This window comes from Hylaeus anthracinus, unplaced genomic scaffold, assembly GCF_026225885.1.
Source record: "Hylaeus anthracinus isolate JK02 unplaced genomic scaffold, UHH_iyHylAnth1.0_haploid 11982, whole genome shotgun sequence".
NCBI classification, from domain to species: Eukaryota; Metazoa; Arthropoda; class Insecta; order Hymenoptera; family Colletidae; genus Hylaeus; species Hylaeus anthracinus.
Window position 1 is genome coordinate 6,515,253 of NW_026534330.1, and position 23,119 is coordinate 6,538,371.

The 23,119-nt window shown below is 35.4% G+C and overlaps 1 protein-coding gene across 49 annotated transcripts in view; it reads left to right on the plus strand.

The window, feature by feature from the left end:
• LOC128886338 (calcium-activated potassium channel slowpoke) overlaps positions 1–23,119 on the plus strand; it is a 113,157-nt gene that overhangs the window by 80,631 nt on the left and 9,407 nt on the right. For 8 of the 49 annotated variants that reach the window (XM_054141089.1, XM_054141135.1, XM_054141088.1 and 5 more), the window contains exons 13-20: positions 5,540–5,695; positions 6,333–6,409; positions 6,949–6,984; positions 9,372–9,440; positions 13,720–13,770; positions 16,297–16,317; positions 19,106–19,174; positions 22,199–22,231. In XM_054141089.1, the coding sequence (XP_053997064.1) occupies positions 5,540–5,695; positions 6,333–6,409; positions 6,949–6,984; positions 9,372–9,440; positions 13,720–13,770; positions 16,297–16,317; positions 19,106–19,174; positions 22,199–22,231 (512 nt within the window). Of the gene's footprint in view, positions 1–1,198; positions 1,312–5,539; positions 5,696–6,332; positions 6,410–6,948; positions 6,985–9,371; positions 9,441–13,719; positions 13,771–16,296; positions 16,318–19,105; positions 19,175–22,198; positions 22,232–23,119 lie in introns of all 49 variants that reach the window. The other 41 variants (XM_054141114.1, XM_054141130.1, XM_054141113.1 and 38 more) reach the window with 24 other exon arrangements.

A 23,119-nucleotide genomic window follows, 5' to 3' on the forward strand; every position in this document is an offset into this window, starting at 1 on the left:
ACGGTTGCTGGGACAGCCTGTACGAAGAGCTCTATCGCGAATAATTGAGCCGATAGTGACAATGACCGAGGAGAAGAGATCGTTCGTTCGATTAAGAATCGCACTTAGACAGAGTCAACGGGAACCTGGCCAAAAGCTGTTTGCCGAAGATCATGTGTACAGCTGAAGTGTTCAATACTAGCATTCTATTTTCGTCAGAAGCTGTTCGTATATAGAGGATAGCAAAGGGTTACCTAGTGTGTGCTTTCCGATCAAAGTCAGTTTGATTCTGAGCCACGCAATCCTTATCCTGCCAAGCGACGTCTACACGTTATTCTGCTACCGAAGGAACTTCTGTTTTCCTTTTTTCGAATTTAGAAAAAAATTGGGAAGGGACGTGGGATTCAGGTGGATTAATAGAAAGGGCGATTTTTTTATTTCTTTCTTGGTTGCAGGCGCAAATTATAGTTGGCAAAAATTCTTTCCCTGGATGTAATGTTTATTATTTATTCTATGTTTTATACTTGCTTATCTCTCCTAGAAAAATTCCGTGTTTATGTATTAAAATATCCAAAATGATTAGAAAATTACGTCATTGATGAGGTAGGGGTTTCTGTACTTTAACGAAGAGACAGAAGGGTGGAAGAGGAGAGGGCACTTGGTCAGTAAGGTAGGATACTCTGATGGTAAGACTCGATAATGTAGATCACTCCGTCAGTAAAGCAGAGTTTTATTTACAGAATGTTCTACAACTAAGTTCGCTGCCCTATCGACAGAGTCTTGTACCTTACTGAAATAACCCCAAAACGTACAACATGAATTATAAACATTATGTTCAGGAAAAGGGTATTAACTAACTAAATTTTCTGCTGTAACCAAGACGGTGAAAACCTAAAAACAAACGAAAAATAAGCAAAGGAAAGATTACTTTCTCACATTTGATCCCTTTTAGAGACCTTTAACACGACTTTTTTACAGAAACTGTTTTTAAGACGTATCCTTATGATATACGTCGGCGTTGTTTTCGATAAACGTTTCGACTCGAGAAATGTTTCCCTTTATCTCAGTGTGGTCCTGCGGAACACCGTATTCTGCCTTGTTTGCCTGCACGAGGAGAAGCATACCGGGAGTCGGGATACCTCCTCGTGCTAAGTTCATCCAATACGTCGTGGATCTTGAAAGGTTTGCTGACGTGGGGCCTGATTGGTTGGTGTTTCAGTCGCCGGATACTCAGGCGTGGCAGAATGATTACCTGCAGGGCACGGGCTGCGAGATGTACACGGAAACACTCTCCCCGTCCTTTACCGGGATGACATTTCCCCAAGCCAGCGAGTAAGTCCTCGCTGCCATTGGCTGCCACACTTGCAAACTTTTTGAATACCAAGGACAATAGCGTACATACAAAGAAATTCACACGCAAAACCATATACACACAATAGCATATAGATGCAAAATATATACATACAAAGCAAACACACACTAACCATACAAACACAAAGAAACACAGACACGTAGCAATCGAGTAAAATGATACATCTAAAGTCTGAACGGAACACGTCACGCGAAAACACTTGAGAGACACACTCGAGTGCGAGATTTTCTTTATTCTATCTGACTCGATCCTTGGATCTCGCACATCACGCGACTCAACACACACACACACACACACACACACACACTTTTGTGTATTTCCGACATCGTTGTGAGACATGTACATACACTTGTACGTGGATACGAATGTCACCTCGGTTTTTTTGCTCCTTGAACGTTCCTTTACTTCTATCAGAACATTGTTAGCCAGCGTAGTTTGTCTTTTTTCGTTTTTTAATTCGTTTTCGTTTTCCTTTTCCTTTTTTATGGTTTTGGTAATTTTGGTATTCTGGATGTATTTTGACATTTTATATACGCATACAATCGATCATTTTATCCCAGTCGTTGTAGCAACGTCTGTCGTACTTTTTTTAACGAATACTTTGCTTTTTCTCTTATTCGACTTTTCTACCAATATATCTATATATTTTTACGCTACATAGAAGTAGTTATTAGTGGGACGAATGCAGATTTCACCAGCAACTAAACCGTCGTTAAGCACTGTTAGCGTGTTTTTGTGAGCACTATCTTAGAAGTGGACGAAGGTTGCAAAGATAACAAAAAAAGTCATTCTTTTGAACATATACCTTGTTAGCTTTAGTGTCTCGAGGTACAATCACTATCGATAACAACAGTTTTCGTAAGAAAAAAATGGCTGTACTTCCAAAACACAATCCAGTATAATATACAACACTACATAATATAATAATATACAGAAGTCTGTATCGACTGTGGACGATTGATTTCTTACGTTTGAATTATCTTTTCTTTTATTAAAAATTTCATTCCTTTATTGATTTTCAGGTGCAAGCGTTTGCGCTGTTTTAGTTAGTGCGTGTTACAATATTTAAAACAGGTGTTTAATGGAATCAATACTTTTGTGTGTCAGCTTTTACTGCAATCGCAACGACGGTGACATGACTTTCTCGACACGTTAATTTCTCATGAGTTTCTCCAAATTCATTTTTTGTTATGCTGTTTGAGAAACTCTAGATTTTCCATTTTTCTTTAGTCTTATTTTTTTTCTTCTCTTGCACGGATCGAATAACGCTGAGCGCGTCGCATAATACTTGCCGCTGAGAAAAGTTGCTTTTTTGTTGATTGAATTTGTAAAATTACAGAAAGGGTGGTAATCATTTAATTGAGTTATGCAAAACGAACTATTTCATTGGGTATATACCATCAAGATATGTTTCCATTCAGGTGGTCAAATTGTTCACCCAAGTACACAAACAAAAAGTGGAATGTATCTATTCAATTTGGTAGGTTAATTAAAACGAAAATATCAAATGGTGGCACGAAAGTGTTTTAAAGGTATATTCGAAAATAATTTAAACCATGAGAGACGCGTAATATTGAGTATCTACCTACAACTTGGATATCGTGTCTGTTCGTAAATGTGTTTGTAAACATTGACAATGGCGTAATATTCACTGATTTTCATTGATCCTTATACCTTTTATTTAAATTAAATCAATTAAAACAAATATCTTAATGACTCGTCATATAGGTAACTTGACGTTTGGAAATTGTCTAGATCGATGAAATCTGCATGCCTCCCAAAAGAACGTATCATGTATTTTTATACTGACGTCTTTACGGCATCATATGATACACAAATAAGAAAATTTTCTCTACACGGGTCAGGCGTAAGCATAATATTACATATAGTATATTTTTGATGAATATGTTAAGGAAACGTGGGAAATGAATTTTCTTTTGTCCTTGCCCATCGTGAGTGTTCGTTGGTGTAGCGTTTTAATCTTCCCCACAAGAAAAAGTGTTCGTTGTACACGCATGCCTGCTGCTCTTTACTATATGAAGTATAATCAATTTCAATGATAACGTATAGTCATCAATTGTGGGAAATTTCATAGGTGAGTTCGCGTACCATATATTATTTGAATAAAGAGATTGATTTAAATTTGAGGATTTAATTTTTCAGGTACTTAGTTAGTACCAGAGTGTGATAAATATAAAATTACATGAACAAATGGAATACTCGATATTTTATTATTTACGATTACTTTGTACACAGATTAAGATCACATGGTATTTTTTGAGTCCTTAGAGACGTCTACCTTGTTATTTTATTACCGTTGCCCTCTTTGACCCAATTTTTGCACCGTACTTATTGCATGTATTATTTACTTGTCAATGCTGGGCATAACCAAATCATTTTTATTCTCAGTAATCGTTTCTGAAATGTAAACCAAATAAATATAAAAAATTGTTACGTTACTTTAAATATTGATTTCATAAACAATTTGAAATTATCAAACCAAACCGGTGTATAAATAAGAAAATGATCGATCCAAAAAAAGCAGGTGATAAAGAAATGAGTAAAAAGTAAGCTAACAATAATGATTGATTGTAATACTTGTAACACTTCAAAGAATTATTTTGATTTTGCAGTTACAACATTAACGAAAATTGTTTCACGCAATGTTCGCTGAAGCCAAAAAGTTGATGGTGTGCCGGAGTATTGGTGTAAACCAATTTCTTATCTTGAACCATATAAACGCACCACTTTTATATCTTCCAATTGTTATTTTACCCAGCACTGCTATTTTACGTCTATAGGGAATATATTATTGTTTCGTCCTGAATTCGTCGTCACGATTTGATTTGTGTGTGCGAAAGTATTTACCAATCCATCAAGTACGAGCCCTTTGCTGTATTAGATATTAGACATATCTTTATTATTATTATCATTCTCATTATTACTACTATTCTATAACACGGTGCCTGTATACTTGTTCTTATCGAACACAACAGGAGGACTAGTTTGTTGGCCTGTTCCTCGAAGTTTGGAGTAGCATAGGATATTAGAGCGTTAGCCTAGAGCGCACTAGATTTCGTCTATCTTCGCATGACTCGAGTTACTATACATTAACGATTCTATTATACGAACAATCCCTGTTTTACCTTGCTTGCTGGGACACCTGCTTTGCATAACCTGTTTAATATTTCGTTTATTAGCGAAATGGTAAAGGAGAGCGTCACGGTTCCATTCGTTGCAGCTAAGATTTTTTAACACAATTTCACGGATGGATACATTTATTTTGAATACAAATATGGAAAATAACGAACCAACTGTGAAGGCTCTGCGATACTGTGAATGTGTGCACACTCTGCAATTAATATCTTGTATGATTCATGCAAAACTTGAAAGTAATTGCTTGACATTTATACATGCAACCTGTCAGTAGTTTATGGATGTTTTATAAGATGTAAATTTTATATAATTTTGATCCTTCGCTTATTAAAAGATATTCTTATTTGATAGTACTGTTTATATTTTAAACATATCATAACATTAACATCATTAATTAAAATTTTGAATCTTTCCTTAAACTTGAAAGGTATTTTAAAAATTCAGTATTGGAAAACAATAAAAAAGTTCAAGCAGAGTTCGTTCGAACCTTATACAGGAACATCTTATACGCTACCAAGGGTCGTAACAGTTTTCAATTTGCCACAATTCCTGAAGCATTAACGAATCATACAGATCCTGTATGTTAGTGCTCCATTACCTGTTTTATAGTCCACCCGTACGCTTTACTAATCGTCTAAGTTTAAGTATATAGAAGTAATTCATAAGTATTTGTGCTGTTATCGTATTTACGCTTTTAGTTAACGTGGACAGTGTCATTCGTATAGCATACGATTACGGAATCAATCGACACTGTTTACACACGTGACACCACGTTGTTTCGATTTACATTTTACAATATAACATTGAAAAAAAATTTGTTCAAAATATTTCTAGCATACTTGCATAAAATTCGAAAAAGAATGTCACGAAATTTAGTTCACAAGATAATTGTTCTCGAAGATTTATGTTAGAGCACTTGCTTAAACACATATTATTAATAAATGTTTTTATATACGTGAATGTAAGTAATGAAGCTTAGTTTTCCCGCGATTCTGCGTGAAGTATCAAATATTATGCAAAAATTCATCCTAGGTTATGCTTCACGAAGTTGAAGCTGTTGCTGCTGGCGATCGAGATAAAGGGCGAAGGAGGCGGCGACAGTAAGATCTCGATCAATCCACGTGGTGCCAAGATCGTTGCAAATACTCAGGGATTCTTCATTGCTCAATCTGCTGATGAAGTGAAGAGGTGAGAATGATATTTTATTAATAAAATTATTAATAAACATAAATTTTACTAAAAAATAGATTGAAAATGTAGAATAACATTTTTTTTTCTACGGGATATCGTTCTCGAGAAAATTAATTTTGGATATTTATGAGACGCGCACGCGATACAGTAGAGCTTGGCTGGCGTGTCTGACCATTACTGGCTATTTCTACTTAGGCTGGTATCTGGAACTCTTGACGTTTGTATTTTGTTTTCTATCGATCTTACCGTTTTCTAATTAGGTAGAGCTACTTAAAATAGATAACTCTATACCATTATTAATGTTTGCTAACACGATCATAAGTAGAAATGACGATTAGTACAGATATTTTTTAAATTCGACTTTTTACAGAACGAAAAAATTTATTCTACATTTTCCACTTATTTTGATGCAAAGAATAATCCCTTACGTGATTATACCTCCTGATTTTATTTTACTTCATTTATAATTACTTCCCATTATAGATATTAACGTACTTAAAAGGGCTGTAATTTCACTTGAAAGTATTTTATAATATATCTTGCCAGTACTATAATTATGTCACACCAGTTTTTATAAACATCATTCCAAACTATTTGTATATTTAAATTTTCACAATACGTTGTGTGTTTTCAGGGCGTGGTTCTATTGCAAAGCATGCCACGAGGATATTAAAGATGAAACTCTGATCAAGAAATGCAAGTGCAAAAATTGTAAGTTTTTCTAGTCTAGTGACACTCCTTTTTTAACAGTTTCTTTTCTTGGTTCTCGTTGAGTTCTCTGCTATCGAATCTCTTACTAATCGACCTCCAATTTCAACGGAGATACGTACTTTATACAATGACAAATTGAACGATATATCTGCGCGCGTACAGACGGCCAGATATATCGAGATGAGTTGCGAATCACACGTCAGTCGATTATTTTAATCCCTTATATCGAAGATCAATTATGGCTATTTGCATCGTACCCGAAGAATTTGTGTGACTCGCAAACAGTTAACGACTATATTATATATATTATATATATATAGAGATTTACGTGTAAGACCAGGCGAATCACACAGGAAGCCCTTTCTATCCACGATCTCCCGAAACGACCTGTCCACTTTCTTCTCCCCTACGTCTCTATGCTACAAAAAAAAAAAGAAACAAAAATAAAAAAAAGTAATAAAGCCGCAGCAGCATAATACTGCGTCAATTAACGAAGTGACATGGTTATGACTATCCTCTTGTGATATATTGTGATCTAGTGGGGCAGCAGCAGCGCTCCTGGGGCCGGGACTTAGGTAACGTCTCATACTCGTTCGCTAAGCCTTTATTATCGTCTATAACTATTGCCTTTACGTCTCTGTTCTTTCTTTTATATCTTCTTAACCTCCCTTCTGTATTCTCAGTTTAACTCATTGAACTGTATCCATTAAACGTTAACAATCTCTCTCACCCGTTCTCGTTCACCATATTGATTTTTACTCTCTACGTTTTCTGTCTCCAAGTCAACGTCTCTGTCATTTTTCTCACCATCTTTCTTTGATCCCCGCCCTCCCTCGTCTTTCTATCATCTTTTATCTGCCTCTATCTTTGTCTCTTTGCATATCTCTATCTATCTCTATCTCTCTCTATGTCTTACTTATGTGTACATATGCCTCGAGTTTCAACCATTATCTTGCATATATACGCTAAGCCAGTGGTGACGATCATTATGATGATAATAATGGCGATGAGATAATGACACCATTAATCTTCATTGAAAGACACTGTTCAAGGCGATTGCGATGCCACCGACTGGGTATCATTCGTTTTTCACGGTCTCCCAATTGGCAATCGTGCGAGCCAACGCTCTACCAATGCGAACTACCAAGGCTCTGAAAATTGCTGGGATAACAACTCCTAGTGTAAAAATTTGTACAGTTCACATCTATGTGAAAGACTTTCGTCCCGAGCCGACACCGTGTCCGATTCCAATTGATACAGTGTGTCTTTCAAAATTGATCGACGTGAAGAATGAAATACCTTTCGTACATGACACGTGAAATGTAATCCTTTTATAGTTCAGTCAGTTGGCGCATGTCCACCTGGCCAATCAACCAAATTAGCCTGCACTCTAGTGTGTGCTCTTCTCGCTCGTCTTGCATGCATGATTAGAATCCCGATCCGGATACTTTTTATGCCTTAACGGCATGACAGCTTCGTACGAAATATCTCTGTCTGTCTGTCTCTATCTCTCTCTCTTTCTCTCTCTTTCTCTCACTGTCTCCCTTTGCTCTTGTTTCTCTTGCCAAAAGTTCTATGGCTGTTTTAACCATATTTTTTCTCCGTTCGTGTGAGAACTCTCAGCGTGCCAGCTGTTATTGATGAGACCTTCGCCGGCCCATAGGGCTGACTGATTGCAAAACTAGTCGCGCGTCTTCTGCGCTCCACGTTGAAAATTTTGTCGACTTACACGTCGTGTCGTTTATTCACGGTGAAATTGAAACTAACTTTTGTCGCGGAACCACACGATTCTACGATGGTAAGAGTAGCTTTTTCCGAAGACCCACTGCGACGACGATCCCGAAGGCACCGTGACAGACCTTCGTGAGCGAGGACTTGGTTCGGATTGTGTATCTAGATGATAAAAACTGCAAAACCCTACTCGTTGTTTTTTTAACGATTCGTTACACGACATCAACATACACATCCATATGTACACGGTTCACCTGGGCTCATCTATATCAATGTTCTGTACAGAATTCAGTGTCCATCACGAGTGAATTTCTAAACCCTGGGCAATCGAGTTTCTCACGAATCTCGTGTTTCCGTTCGCCAGAATCGACGGGAACTTTTGGTTTCTTCGGACGATTCCGTCGTTTCTTTTCGGCTGCGTGGGGGATGTTCGAAGATGGCTAGGAACACGGTCGAAGGTTGAGAGTTGTACGGGCGATATATGTGCCTTAACTTTTCCAGCATATTTTCCCATTACCTCACAGCAGATTTACGGTTGAGCTGTTACTAACGAATGACGCTTTACTTTGGGATTCGTACGTGCACGTGGCTAAATTATATGCAAATATGATGATTTATGTATTCCTCTGTAAGATAATGCGACTCCGAGATCAAAATTATATATCGTGGTTGTAATTCCATGAAATAATCTACAAACGATCTTACAATTTTTCATACCAAGGCAAATATAAATGAAAATTCATGCATATTACAATTTTAAATGAACGATAATTTTTGGTTAAATGTATATAAATATGTCGATGAATAATCTACTAATCTACCTTTTTATTCAGATCGTAAAATATCATTGTCGAGAATATTATAAATCCTTTGGATACCTATTAACATTTTCTCCTTTAAAGCTTAATCAATGCTTACGACGAGTACTTTTAGTGCAAAGAATTAATTAATGATATTTCTAGCCGAAATTTAAATTTCCTTATAGAATGACATAAATCAAACAGAATTTGTGTGCGCATATAAATTAGATAAAACTGTTGGACAATTACTTGACCGTACGAATCCGTGTGAAACACCCATACACGTGTTTAACTCACCTGTTTACGAGGATCGTTGCGTTAGCCGTGTAAATAAGCCTGCCCCTGTCCCAACCTCCAGTTACATCGGACAGTGTGAGCCTATCTGTTTTATTCACAAACGTGTATCCGGGCCGATCGCTCGATTTTTGCAGATGTGGGGATGATGATGATGCAGACTGGCATGGTGAAGGGAAACACTGCCTACAACAGTTACCTCGACGGTACGCGTCTTTGAACCTTCCTTTCTCTCCTGTTTAATCCCACAACGTTATTATTCCGTCGAATTACGTTTGGAACTTTGTCAGAATAATCGTTGACGAACGGTGGAAAATAACGCGCGGTGGACGGTAGACGATTTCTTGGAAACGATCATTATTCTGACAAATTTTCTCTGTTTGAGTCAAGAAAAATTGGGAGACTAGGTAACAGACATGTTTGTTGCATATTGTTGTATGTGTTTGTATATCGCCAATAACTTAATCGGGGGAAGAACGATTGACTCAAGCAGAGCTCTTCAATTGGTTTGACATTGAAAGAGGTAAGATTGATACAAGTGACGCAAACAAATTGCAAATGAAAGTTCAATATTTAATATTCCACGTTTACATGCACTTACTCCACAGTACCTTTGAACTTTTTGCTCTTTGACATTGTTCGGTTCGTATTGTTCTCGCTGGGCTTTTGCTAGAGCTGACAAATTTGGCGTTCTCTAATTAAAGCAGGAACGTCGAGTTCGAACCGGATCGGAGACTATTTGCAATGATTACGAAGCGGTCTCTCGCGCGTCGTACGGTGAGTCGCGAAAGTACTTGTGTCTCGTAGATTTTTAACTTCAAATGATAAGTATATTAATGGAAAAAAATGTAAGTAAAGTATCGAGATGAGAGAAAGGTATTATTAGGTCAATAATAATTTCAGTAAGGCACGAATAGTAAAATATTAATTACACTTTTAAAAACAAAACGTGTAAAATAACAACAGAAAAACGTTTGGTGAAATAAACTACAAGTTCAGAAAAATGAAGTAAAGCACATTACTGTTTTATAAGTTCTCGAATTAAGCATTTTAGTAACTAATAATATCACGAATGACAAATATTAAAAGTGCAATGAGAAAAAATGATTTTTAAAAATATTAGCAATATTGGTACTAATTTTGTTATGTTGTTTTCAGTCCAATACACTGAAACATTCAATTATGACATCTATAAAATTAGTGACATTTGAAAAGTCACACAATAAATTATCTTTTCCTCATCTTATGCAAACAAATGCTTTCTTCACATTTTTATTCATAACTCACGAATTATTTGAAATGGAAAGTTGGCGAGACACAAATACTACTGTCACCGGTTGCAAATGTACAGCGTGTAAAATATTATTTGTTACGACTTCCATTGACAAATTTACATTCTTGACTTGGTGGGAATTTGACGAAAGACCATGCAGCTAACACGCATCATTCATCAACTCTACACGAGGATGAGAAGTTCCAAGGGAATTCTGTGTCGCAAACAAACTGCTTTTTCACAAAAAAACTTTTGGAGCCAATTAGATTGCGTAGAGTTGCTTTTATAAACGAAGCGCCCCCCTCCCCAAATCTCTCTTTTATTACACTATAGTCGGGAGAAAATAAGCTGTCTGCTCATGGTCACCCATAGCTCAACTTCACCCCATCATTTGACAAGATTGCTATTCTGTTGCTCAAAATGTGGACTTAGATTGTTTGCACGAAAAAAGTGCCAAAGCTGAATGCTGTATTTATTAACTGTTGTGTTTATTTCAAGACATATAGCTGAAACTCGTATCTCAGAATGTGTCTCGCGTCTCTTCTATGCTTTAATGGATATGTGCTTCTGTCTGTGTGTCGAATATTCCATCTTACGTGCGAAATTATCTTCAAGTCGTGTCTTATTTCACCATTTGGTTTATCATTTGTTCGCGTAGAAAGTCACAGTGAAGAGGTGATGGCTTGGTCACGTTGAGGTTAGATATTCTGGGTGGTTCGATTCGGTGCGCAGTAGATCTGCGCATGACGTCACTGTCATTTAAAGATGGACAATATTTTATTCGAAGAAAATTCAATTCTTAACAATTCAATTTTTACTTGTTCATTGTGAAATATTTTAAGTAGTAACTGGTTAAACATTATTTACATTTTATTCGTCATTCGACGTACTTATCTAACAATAAGCAACAACATTGGCCATCTCTGCTATCATTGGGTCCACATTTAAGCGCTGTTTTTTTCAGAAGCAACTCTGTGAAATCTCTTGGCCAAAAACTTTTTTAATTTAAGATGAAAAGATAGTTCATTTACGACGTTCGATTCCTTTTAAACTTTCCATCCTTTTAAAAATTCTCTTTGTTTACCAAACCCATTCATCTTCTTCCAAAAAAACTGTCATTCTTTCGTCCAGAATAGGTGGAAGAGAAAAATTTGATCTTGAATTATCGATGGTCGAGGTAAATATCGCAGCAGGTATTTTAAGGAAATCTCCACCGATTCAAGTGAGTAGATTGACATACGAGAAACGTGACAAACATACTTTGCACACCCCGTACAGAGTTTTTGCGTATGATACGCATCTTGGCTTCAGTTCTCACGTGAAATCGTTGTTTCTGCAGATACGCATTTACGCTAAGCACGTTCTATCGAATCGTATATTCTGTGTCTACACGTTCATGGCTGTTACGTTTCACTAATTAACAAGAGTTGCTCGTTTCAGGCTTGGCAATTATTAACCGTTGTTTCAATGTGCTCACGCCGAAGCATCGTTAAGTACTTTCCCTCACGTTTATGGTTAGAAAGTATTCGTTTCTTCTACTAAGCGATTTTGTCAATTATGAAAATGATGTTGAACGAATTGTTTGGATGTTTTTCAATTTGCAAAAACGTGTTCATTTTTTGGTAGGTTGGTTTAGAACCATGAATCCTTATATAATTACCCGCAGTAATTGCTCCCAAAATATTTCTTCGTAAGATTTTTACAGGCTGACTTGATCTGAGCAGTTTTGCACTATGGATACGATGTGAAAGTTATGTGTTATTACTGGAAATGCTTGGTACGTGTCACGAAACTCATTTTTAGAGTTGTGATAAGTAAAAGTAAATAAATTTACAAAACTTTCACGTGAATAATTTCCATTAGCTCTGACTACGGTAAACTATTAATTTCCTCGGTTAATGGAACCTAGTTTAAGTTATTGAATAATACGTTGAATGAAATAATATAGCAATTTCATATACGATTTTCATTTTCATGAGTGCATAAGTTCTACCAACGTTTTCTCGTAAAATTAAAATGCTATCAGATTCGTGAATGCTTTTTATTATTGATTACCTTTTGCATGTACCCATGAGTCATCAAATTATCGTTATTTTTTCTAAGGGGTTAAATGTTTTCAATAATTTCTGTTCAAATACAGAAATTTGATTTCCAACTAAAATGACATAAAATGAGTAGAACTTGTGCGCTCATTTATTATGTGGATAAATTACGTAAAATTGAAAGAAATGTTCAGGCGAGGAAGGATCGATCGAGTTTTCATTCTAAACAGGAAAAAACTGAACTTACTATGCGTCTCTTGTCACTAACACCCTTAGGATTTGATCTGACTCCCGCTTTTGTATTTTAACTTGCGAAGCGTTTTTAACAACTATAAATAGACTTACAGCGATCTTCGAAGGTTTCGTTTTCGATACCCCGTGTCCCCCGAAATTACGAAGAAGAGAGATCAATGGATGTACGTGTGAAGCAAAAGTTCCGAAAGCGTTTGCAGCTTTCGAGGCGTCGAATTTTTTTTTTTTTTTTTAATACCGTTTCAAAAGCGGCAGCGCCTCCGGTATATAAACACCTTAAGTTCTAAGTTTACATGGACGATGGTGATCAATGCCCAGGGTTTATCGAACATAACGGCTCAAAATACTCCATTCTCCCTTCACACGTTACGCACATTTAACATCATATTCACTAATGTCACCGACAATAACGTTAGCACTGTAATTATTATTAATTTGTAAGAGAAAAGCGATATCCCAACCCCTCCCCCAATAGGAGTTCTAGTGACCACTGCACACGAGGTGGACAGTGTAACCCTATATGTGTGTTTCAACCCTCTCACGATAGACCAGAGTCATTTAACCAATAATCAGCAGTTTATTGACAAACTTCTCCGTCGATTGTCACGTTGCAGTGAACCTTCTAAATTCGCATAAAAATTCTAACACCATTCCTGAATGTTGCTTGAGCTTTTGTATAATTCGTAAAAATCGATGGATGAGACGTGGACACATGTTCGATCGTTTAATTCCAGTCGCGTGTCAGGTATTAAAAATTTAGTACAAAATTCACTGCTATAGAACGACTGCAATACGTGACCCGTCGATCGAGACTGGATCTACACATAGACCCTCTCCACCTGTTGCCACCTCCTGCATCTAGGTTGACATTATTTTGGTATGACAACTAACAGCTCTGGTTCTCCTCCCTTCGGGCAGTGGCCACATTCCGGAAAGGCGTGCGAGCTGTTCAAATGGTTGGAAGAGCAAGTATGTATCCCCCGCGTGTAGATTCTATTCCACATATTGTTTCCTTATCTCATACTTATGATTTCAACATCCCAGAATCGTATGGCTAGTCGAGAACCGAATAAGCAGATCATCGATTCTATCAGACCTTCAATTCGATGTTCCTTCGAAGTCGATCGTCTTTATTTTTTAAATACTTTGGAAAATTTACGTTCCATAGATTTAATGGTTGTGTAATCGCTAGAGATAATTATCAATTTTATGCCAAGTATCGTTTAACGATGGTCGCACGTTCGACTTGAAGGTCACGCATATTAGAGTTCTCCCATCATCGTTCATTTGACACACATTAATTATTTACGTTTTAGCGTGCAAAAATGTACGAATTGGAATCATTACCTCGCGTAATTGTTTGCTTCAACCGGCCATAACGATGTGAAAAAATTTCGTAATGAAATTTGTAACAGTCGCTTAATGATTTATTCGTATATGTTTGGATTAGAAGATGAAGAGTAAACTTGTTAAGGCCTAATTGAATGAAATTCAGTTCAACATGACATGTAACGAAAGACGAATCGGTGAACTTCTAATCATTGATGTAAGATCCATTGATAACGCTCTTATCGACGTTGTTTCATCGGTCTTTTATAGTAAAAGATTATGATTAGAAATTGTGTATTTTGTTGCATGTAAACAATGTGCATAATAGAAACGTATATTATTTTTAGAAATATAACGTATAAAAAAAACGCGTATAAAAAATATAACGTCAGTATCATTTTTGAACTTTATACAAAGCATTTATTTATAAACTATTATTAAAGAGTGACAAATATCATACGGTATAATTTTAAACTTCAGTTTGAAAAAAAATTGGACGATGTAACAGCGTTGATAAAGAAATTGTCAGTGAAACGTTCGTGGATGGTCAGAAGTACACCCAAACCGAATAGATTCGTATTCAAATACTTTAATGAGAATAGCACAATGTTTAACTAACAATTTTTCCAGTTATTTATTTAACATAAGTATTTTCTCGATTTTTCGTACTGAAGATTAGAACACATAGATATAATTGTTGTGCTAGTTCAGTGTAACTTCGTCCGAACTAATAACAATTGATTTCAGAGTAGAAATATACTATTAGTGTTTTGAAATTCCTTTTGATGTGATGTTTTCCATTTATTATTTTGCAATTGAAACTACATATATATATATATTTCTATCAATGTCGTCTTGAATGTAGTTTTCTGGAGGTTTGTGTCTTTTCGATGGTTTATTGCTGTGAGTGAATTATTAAGACTTCATCGACTTAAACTCACGCGATGTGATTGCCTTGAGTCTTGAACTACTTTTAACTATAATCTTGCATCGATGTTCGATTTCTGATCATTCGATGTTTTTCTTTTTTAGAGTATCTTAGAGCTAGTTCTTGATTGAGTTGATTATTTTTTTCAAATACGTATCGTGTCAGAATCAACAATAATCTATCGGTGATAGTTACTATATGACAATTTCGATACTTGCATCGATTCCTCAAATTTTTTCAACATCATTGCAAATGTGTGGACAATCATACATGTTACACTACGTGTGCACTGTTCGTGTGCTTTGCGTTGATGCAGAATACTTTTTGGAGAACAGACGTTTCTTACTTACATTTGTATAAATTGTTATGATACATTCTTTTTTAAACTTTCATTTTTAATTTCAACATCGAGTAGAAATTTGTTCGTTGAAGAAACTGATTTTCAATGTCTAGTAGTTGAGAAACTAATTCATTTCTAAACCCGAAGAACATGACTTAAGAATTACTTCTAAATTAATTTTATTACGTATTTGTTAACAAATTTAATCAGAAAGACATACAGAACTTAAAGAATGCCGATTTTTCGAAATATTGCTTTCAGTATCACCTTTTTTATATCCAATCATTTTACTATAGTATGAAGAGAAATATCGTTTAATACGTACTCAACAGTAACATCCAATATTGTATGCTACCAAAATTAACGGAGCACTCTCCAACAAGTATTCTGCAGTTCCTAGATCGTTCCAAACGTAGTGTCATTAATGATGTAACGCACGTAATTGTTATCACTTGTTACATGGAGAGCAAATAAGTCTGTGCAACGAGACTTTAATGTTCACTTAAATGTGTAGAGAGTCAGTAATGTCAGCAATGTGCACACAAGCATAAGTAAAAGAATAAAAAGAAAGACAAAGAATCAACAGTTTCACTCGCATCGCTCATCAGAGCCTTCACACAGTTATTTTCTCATCTCTAACTCACCTGTGATCCACGCGTGTATATATCTCTCTGTGTATATCGCCATAAACAGGCATCTGTGACACACACGCATACCTAGCCTCGGCCAATACATCACATAAACACACCTGCACGCACACAGACACACGCATATGAACACAAACATAAACATTCACACAGTCTATGTACACCTAAAGTCAAGAAAGAAACCCTTTAACTAACTTTCTATGTGTCTATCTGTTCGAACTTTCTTCTCTTCGTCCTCTACTACCACGTAGGTGAAGACTTCTCGTATGCAAGTAAGTCTACCACGGAGCGGGTGTATAATAATAATTGCATACATGTAATATATATTATACGTCGAACGGTATAATATATAATACATTACATTGCCGCTAGATTCGTGATAATAAGAAGACGCATATTATAATAAATAGATCACAAGAAGTAGGCTATACGTAGCCAATCATCAATTACAGAGCAACGCTGTATTGTTTTGATCGATACCGCTGGAAGAAGAGTTCCACCTATTGCACATCTGTTTTTTTACTTTATTCTTCCTACTTTTTCTGCTGGAATAACGCTAATTTTATGAGGGACAATCCTTGGCCTCGGCATTCGAAAAATTCACGAATACGCTCGATGGTATGCAAGGGACGTCGTGATGAGTAATATGTATGGCCTGTTCCAATTTTGCCTGAGGTGATGAGAACCATTGTTTGAAATTTGTACTCTTTGTTTTTATTAAAAATTATATTAAATGAATATATAAATTTTAATGAAAAAGTTTCTAAAGAGCACAAAGAATACGTGTTTAGAAAGACAAAATTGACCATGTCTTAGAATTAATTTTTCTTCATTATACATATACTACTGTGATATAGACTAATTCATTTTCAATGTTTTAGAATTAACATAAAATACATAAATGGGAAGTATTACAACTTGTAATGAGAATACTAATAATTTATAAATATTCCAATCACCAGACATTGGTTTCAGCTCCTCAGAATAAATTTGCCCAACAATTACCATATTACTTTTCAAGACGTTCACTATCATATATTCCAGAGATTTCACACATTTTTTGAATATCTGGTTTTGGTATTTTCCCTTATTAATATGCTGACAGTGTATTATATACTCTTGCATGTCCTACGATATTAAGCGTCGTAGAATCCAATGTGAAAATCAATCAGGCATTAGAAATCTAACTATGCAGAATGAGACACTTTAAACCACTTGAATATATCTTTTATTCTTATAATAGAAAGAAATTTTAAGAGGAGCAACTGCTTAGTGTTGAGTTGAATATCACTTCATTTTATCATTTTCATTCTAATTTCAAGACAGAATTTAAACACCTCAATCGAAATATTTTCAATTATTTATAATTGTTAGATTTTTACAATTATAAAGGTATATGAAAAATAAAAAAATGATAATTTTCATTAGTGATCAGATTCTTGAAACGAAAACACTATGATTTGTTATTGAAGTAAATCATTTTTATTCGTAACTCGTTTTCAGGGAGCTAGAACAAATAATATACATATGTAATATTTAAAAGAGAATTCGACCCTCAAATATCTCTGACAGTCAGAGGTAGACAACATTTAATCGATGAATGAAAACAACATACAACATTCTATTATCTACAAAAGTATGTCGCCCATGTCTGGCGCAGGTCCAACTCGAGACCAAGCAACTTCTGCTCACGACATGTTCTTTCATCGCAAGAATAAAAGAGTTGTTCAGGTGTCTTGTTCTAAGTATCTCAGTCTGTCTAGGCTGTCAATCTGTACAAATGTGCAAAGTGGCCTTTCGCAGGCGCTACGTTACATCTAGCCTTATGCTACGAGCCTAACCGAGGCCAAACAAAAAAAGAAAACAGAAATAATAAAAGAGCGTAGTCAAAAGGCAGTGAGCCGCGTTCGCAAATACAATTTTGCAAGCGACGAGTTTCACACCGGTCCTTTGCTAATGGAAGGATTAACCTTTAGTTTAACTCTGCTTTGACACGGTAGAATTCTACGATTTATCGAGCACTCTTTCGAATCCTCCAGTATGTCGCACAAAAGTTTTATACCGATTAAAACGTGCACTGGCAATGTCGAGTAAAATATCCACATCGTAAGAAGTTATCACTGCATGCCTTTCAATACTATTAAAATAGCATTTTTACAGAGACAAAGATAATGCTGACAATATTCGAACGTTCTTTATTTACAATCGCCATCTTGGTTTCACTCAAGGCATCATCTTTATTCGGAGATTGGGCGAAATTCGATTGGATGACTATCGAAGCTTCGAATATTTATTATATTCAGTTTTCCAATTTAAAAGTATTTTCGTTATTCATTCATCCAGAGAAGAATTTCGCTCGGCTCCACTTTTGTTTGGCTTGACGTTTCCAGAAACTCTGGCGATCATCGTTCTTTGGCTCTGTGAATTTTAGCATGGATCAAGTAGTGCCTGCGTACAGCGCTTAAGATGGTATAATGGACATGTATACTTTAGCATTACGTTAGTACAACGTTTGTACAACGCGGAGGAGGTTCACGATTTGACAGAGTGCATACTTTTAGCGTAACGCTGTCTCCTCTTTCTAATTCCTCGCTCGTCCGCGTTGCCACGAGCAGCATTTGGAACGGTAGATTTCAAAGTTATACATGTATGAATTATGCAGTAACAATTAGATAGTTTAACTAGTACTAAGGTCCGTTGCAGCGTGAAATTTCTATTTAGAATAACTCAAATCTCCCAAGTAATCAGTTCTCCATAGATCAACCTTTTAAAATATTTAAAACAACTTTGTCTCCCAGCAAAAATTTATCAAGTTTATCTTACTATGGAAGTATTAACTCATTTTGGAGAATGTAACATAAGTATTTGTTTGATTGAAGAGATTTGGTGTCCTATAAGTGATCGAGAAATCAAGATCTGGACATTTTTATTATTAATTAAAATTTGTTTAATCTTCGACGCTGGAACGAAGCTTGAATTTAGTCAGTGATAGAGATAGAGTAGCAATTAGGCCTTAGATTATTAGTTAGGGTAGCTAACATGTGTAGTGGTTTGTTACAGACGACCACCATCCTCCCCCTACATTCACTCCGCCAGAACTGCCCAAGATGGTTCACGTAAGAGGTACAGGTACACCTCAATAAAAACCATGCTACAATCTCGCAAGCTGATCTTCCTTATTTCGATAAATCACATGATACTATATATACTGGTACACCGCGATCAATCGCTTTCAAAGAATCTCACGAACGAAAGAATTCCAAAAGCTACTTCACGAAAAGTATTGCGCTCATGATCTCTAACTATTCACGCTGTCGGTTTCCGATCTTTTCTTTTTTGGTTCTGTATCATCACTAGACTGCGGATGTTCATACAAATCGAGGATTTTTAGGAATTGACGTTGCCAAAACGAGACGTGGAATTTTTTAAATATTTTTTGAGGATTCTAATCGTGTGTTTTTATATTCGGACGTGTTGAAATATATTTTTGGAATTTTTTTTATGCATTTTGTACGTTGCATATTTTATTTAAGCGAAATGTGATCAATTATATTAAATGTATCTCAAGATTGTAACGAAGTAGACTACGCAGAATACATTCAATTTATATTTTCAAATTTTGCGTACATTTTTCAAAATTTACATGTACTATAAATGTATAAACATCCGCAATAGAATCACGATTACGTTTCACTGGCCAATTCCGATATTTCTTAGTGTTTTGACATGAGGAACTTTGTTCAAAATTAAACAGTACTGGATTTCAACAATATTAAAAAAAAATGTTAAGTTAGAAATGTTATTTCAAATTTAGAATAATCACAATCGTCATTGAAGTTATTCAATGATTGGTTTTTACGTAAAACATTAAATTATTATTTTACTTATTTTCTAAACCGAATATTTTCTGTCCAGTATTTAAAATAATACAAATTAAATATTTGAATAAACATTAATTTCAATTTCGAATATTACTTAGTACTCTACTTAAAATATCTAGTACTGTTTCCTATTTGATATATCGGAAGACGCTTACTCTGTTCTTTTAACGATTTTGGAGAAAGTAGAAAGAACCCAGAAATAAAATTAAAATTATAAATGTCATCTGCTACTTTCTCCTGTTTTGATAAGTGGGTGTAGCTATCGTAGATACATTATATGTAGTACATTGAGTTAATTTGTCTAATTAGTTGATTTCATTTCTTTGTAGTTTCCACATTAATTTCTACCACAAATCACAGAGACTAATTTATGATTTTATAGAATCATTAGACGACGCACCCTCATTAGTCGTTACTTATTTTCATTCTCTTCTTTAGTTTTTTGTTTAACGTAGAATTCATTAGAATCTATCAATCACATAGCGCGTAGAGTACTATAGTATCATTAAAGTTCGTAGCTTTTATATTACATTTAGCGTCACGTATGTTTTGTTGTAGAATTCATTTCATTAGAGTTATAGTTTCGGGAAAACAGCAGTTTGCAATGAATAAGTCACAGTAATTAATCGATCGAATATAATTCAAAATAATTGGTTTAGATTTTCATTCGAAATGACTTGGAGAACAATATTTACCAATTGCTGTTAAAATTGATCCTCGTAATTGGTAATACTGTTGCTGGGAAAGAAGTTTCAATAAATTCAGATGTTTTATTATCTATACGTGATGATTGAGTCTTTCCATGTAATTCGATACATGAAAATAAAATTGTGGTGTTCGTCTGCGTAAGTAGTATAGCAGAACATCAGCGTTTCTCACTCTTTAGCATTATTACACAATCAAATTTTGTACGACAAAGAATAGTTAAATATTTTATTAGTATAACAATATTATATAGCAATTTAATATTTGTCTGGATGATATCTTAATCGTGTCGATGTACTTTTTTTCTATTTCTTTTCTGAATCTGATTCGGAGATGATTGTAAATTTCATGGATAGTTTGAGAAATGCTGTTCGAATTCAAATGTTTTGAACGATTCAGTATTTTCTGTCTATTTTCTATGTCTGAAGTACATATATACATTTGGCTTAGGATGTTTAGAGTATCCGTTTCAGTATTTTCTTCTTTGATATGTGTCACTTGTATCTGTTCCAAATGTATTAACAGTTTGCCTTTACTTACACATTTATGTCATTCTATTAACGATTGCGAAACGGTTAATTGATAGTTGTAGAGAGCACGGTAGATTGGTCTCATTTGTTATGAAAATTTCTTTCCATGGTAACGTTTAGACAGGTCATAATTCCATACTCTATTTCATTTTCTTCAATTTATTACGTATAGGTGGTGGTCCATCTGATTACCGTGACGAGCGCCTAATCGCTTTTTTATTGTCCTTCGCAGACACTTTGCACCCGTCGTAATGGCTAGAAATTGCTTGCGGTCGCGAACACTGCTCGACTCTCATCGTTACATCAAATCTATTCCTCTGATGTTCATTGTCCAAAATTATTTTTTGCATAGCTTGGAAGTGTTCTCGCAAATTAAATTCATCCATGCTTGCTCAATCTTGGAATATTTCGTTGGTACGACCGATAAGAAAATATTTACTTGACGTTATCGAACCACACGTATTTTGGTTTAATTGGTACATTATTTATACTGCTCCATTTAAATCACCTTGGAACGATTGCCACGCCGAATATCGGTTGCATTCACGGTGAGCTATTTAAAAGATTATAGTCTTGGAAATCTTCTCAATGCTTGTTCTAATAGGAGAAGTTCCTCTCTCGCTTTATTGGGTGAAATAAATACGGATTAGTGAGATAAAAAATCTTTTACTGACGAAGGTCGTGATTACATTAGAATATTTTGCTTGTAGTTTAAGATGAAATTAGAATATCTTTGAATCACTCGATGACTAGCATTTGATGTATTTTTGAAAACCGTATCGTTCGCGAATCGTCAGCAATTCTAGTCGTTGAAGAATGACGAGGTGGCACGTGCAAAGGATAAGTATGCGTGCCTGCAAGCATGGGATATGTAGGCTCTTGCTGATAAATAAAAAGTATAATGCGCTATAATTGGGGGGTTGTTAGGTCACGATCAGTGTGACACTCTGTAATTGTCTTAACCATTGTTGCTTTGTCTATTAGCTACGCTGGACGCGAAATCTAGATACGAATTAATGCTGATGTATTAATTGTAGGTGAGGTCAGTCGCGAACGAGACGACCCGAACGGTGAGTTTCGAATGAACCTAATGCTCGTTTCTTTTCTTGTGTTGCCCCCATGAAAGTTGCCCACCTCCCTCTCATCGATCCCTTTTAACGTCGCAGCACAGGACCAAGAATATATTCCGCACTGTTTTGATCGCAAACACTTTCTGACTGAAAAAAAAGATGACGATACGAATGTGCATTGTTACGAATCGCCACGGTCTAAACGGATTTATATCGTTTCCTATATTTATTTACTTTTATGTACGTGTACATCCAACGTTTATCTTCTCCAAATAGAACTGTACACTAACTGACAATGGATAAACTGTACACTGGAGTCATTTGTTTCTGAACTTGTTACCTGATGTATTCAGAGGCCGTTCAGAAGTCTGAGAGAGTTTTCCCACTCGTAGTTTCGAAAGTAGTCATAGTTGATCTAGAAATTGAAAGCCGTGAGCCACGACTAGTCTTCACTGCACTAAGAATTAGAAGAGAAAGGGAACTTAACTTAGAGCAGTGTACAGTTTTAAAGTTAACCATCGATTTAATCTCGCCGACGAATATGTTACTTTTGTACATATGCATCTAACTGACGTTTCTTTTTGTTTTGAAGATATCGAAAAATGTTCTAAGCACAATTTCAAGTATTTCAAGTGTGGAAATGTGTTGCACAGGAATTTTTGTCCGAAGTTTGTGTTTGTCATTCGAGGTTCTTGTAGTTTCTTTAAATAGAAATTTGTACATTTCTGATGGTAAATGAAAAATTTATTTATTACATTCAAAAATTGTTTTATTTAATAAAAATTACAACGATCTTGAATATTTATTAATTGATGAACTTTCGACGACAATTTTTGAGCGACACGTTTATTTCTTAACACAATTGAAATGATCTAGAATGAATTTGTC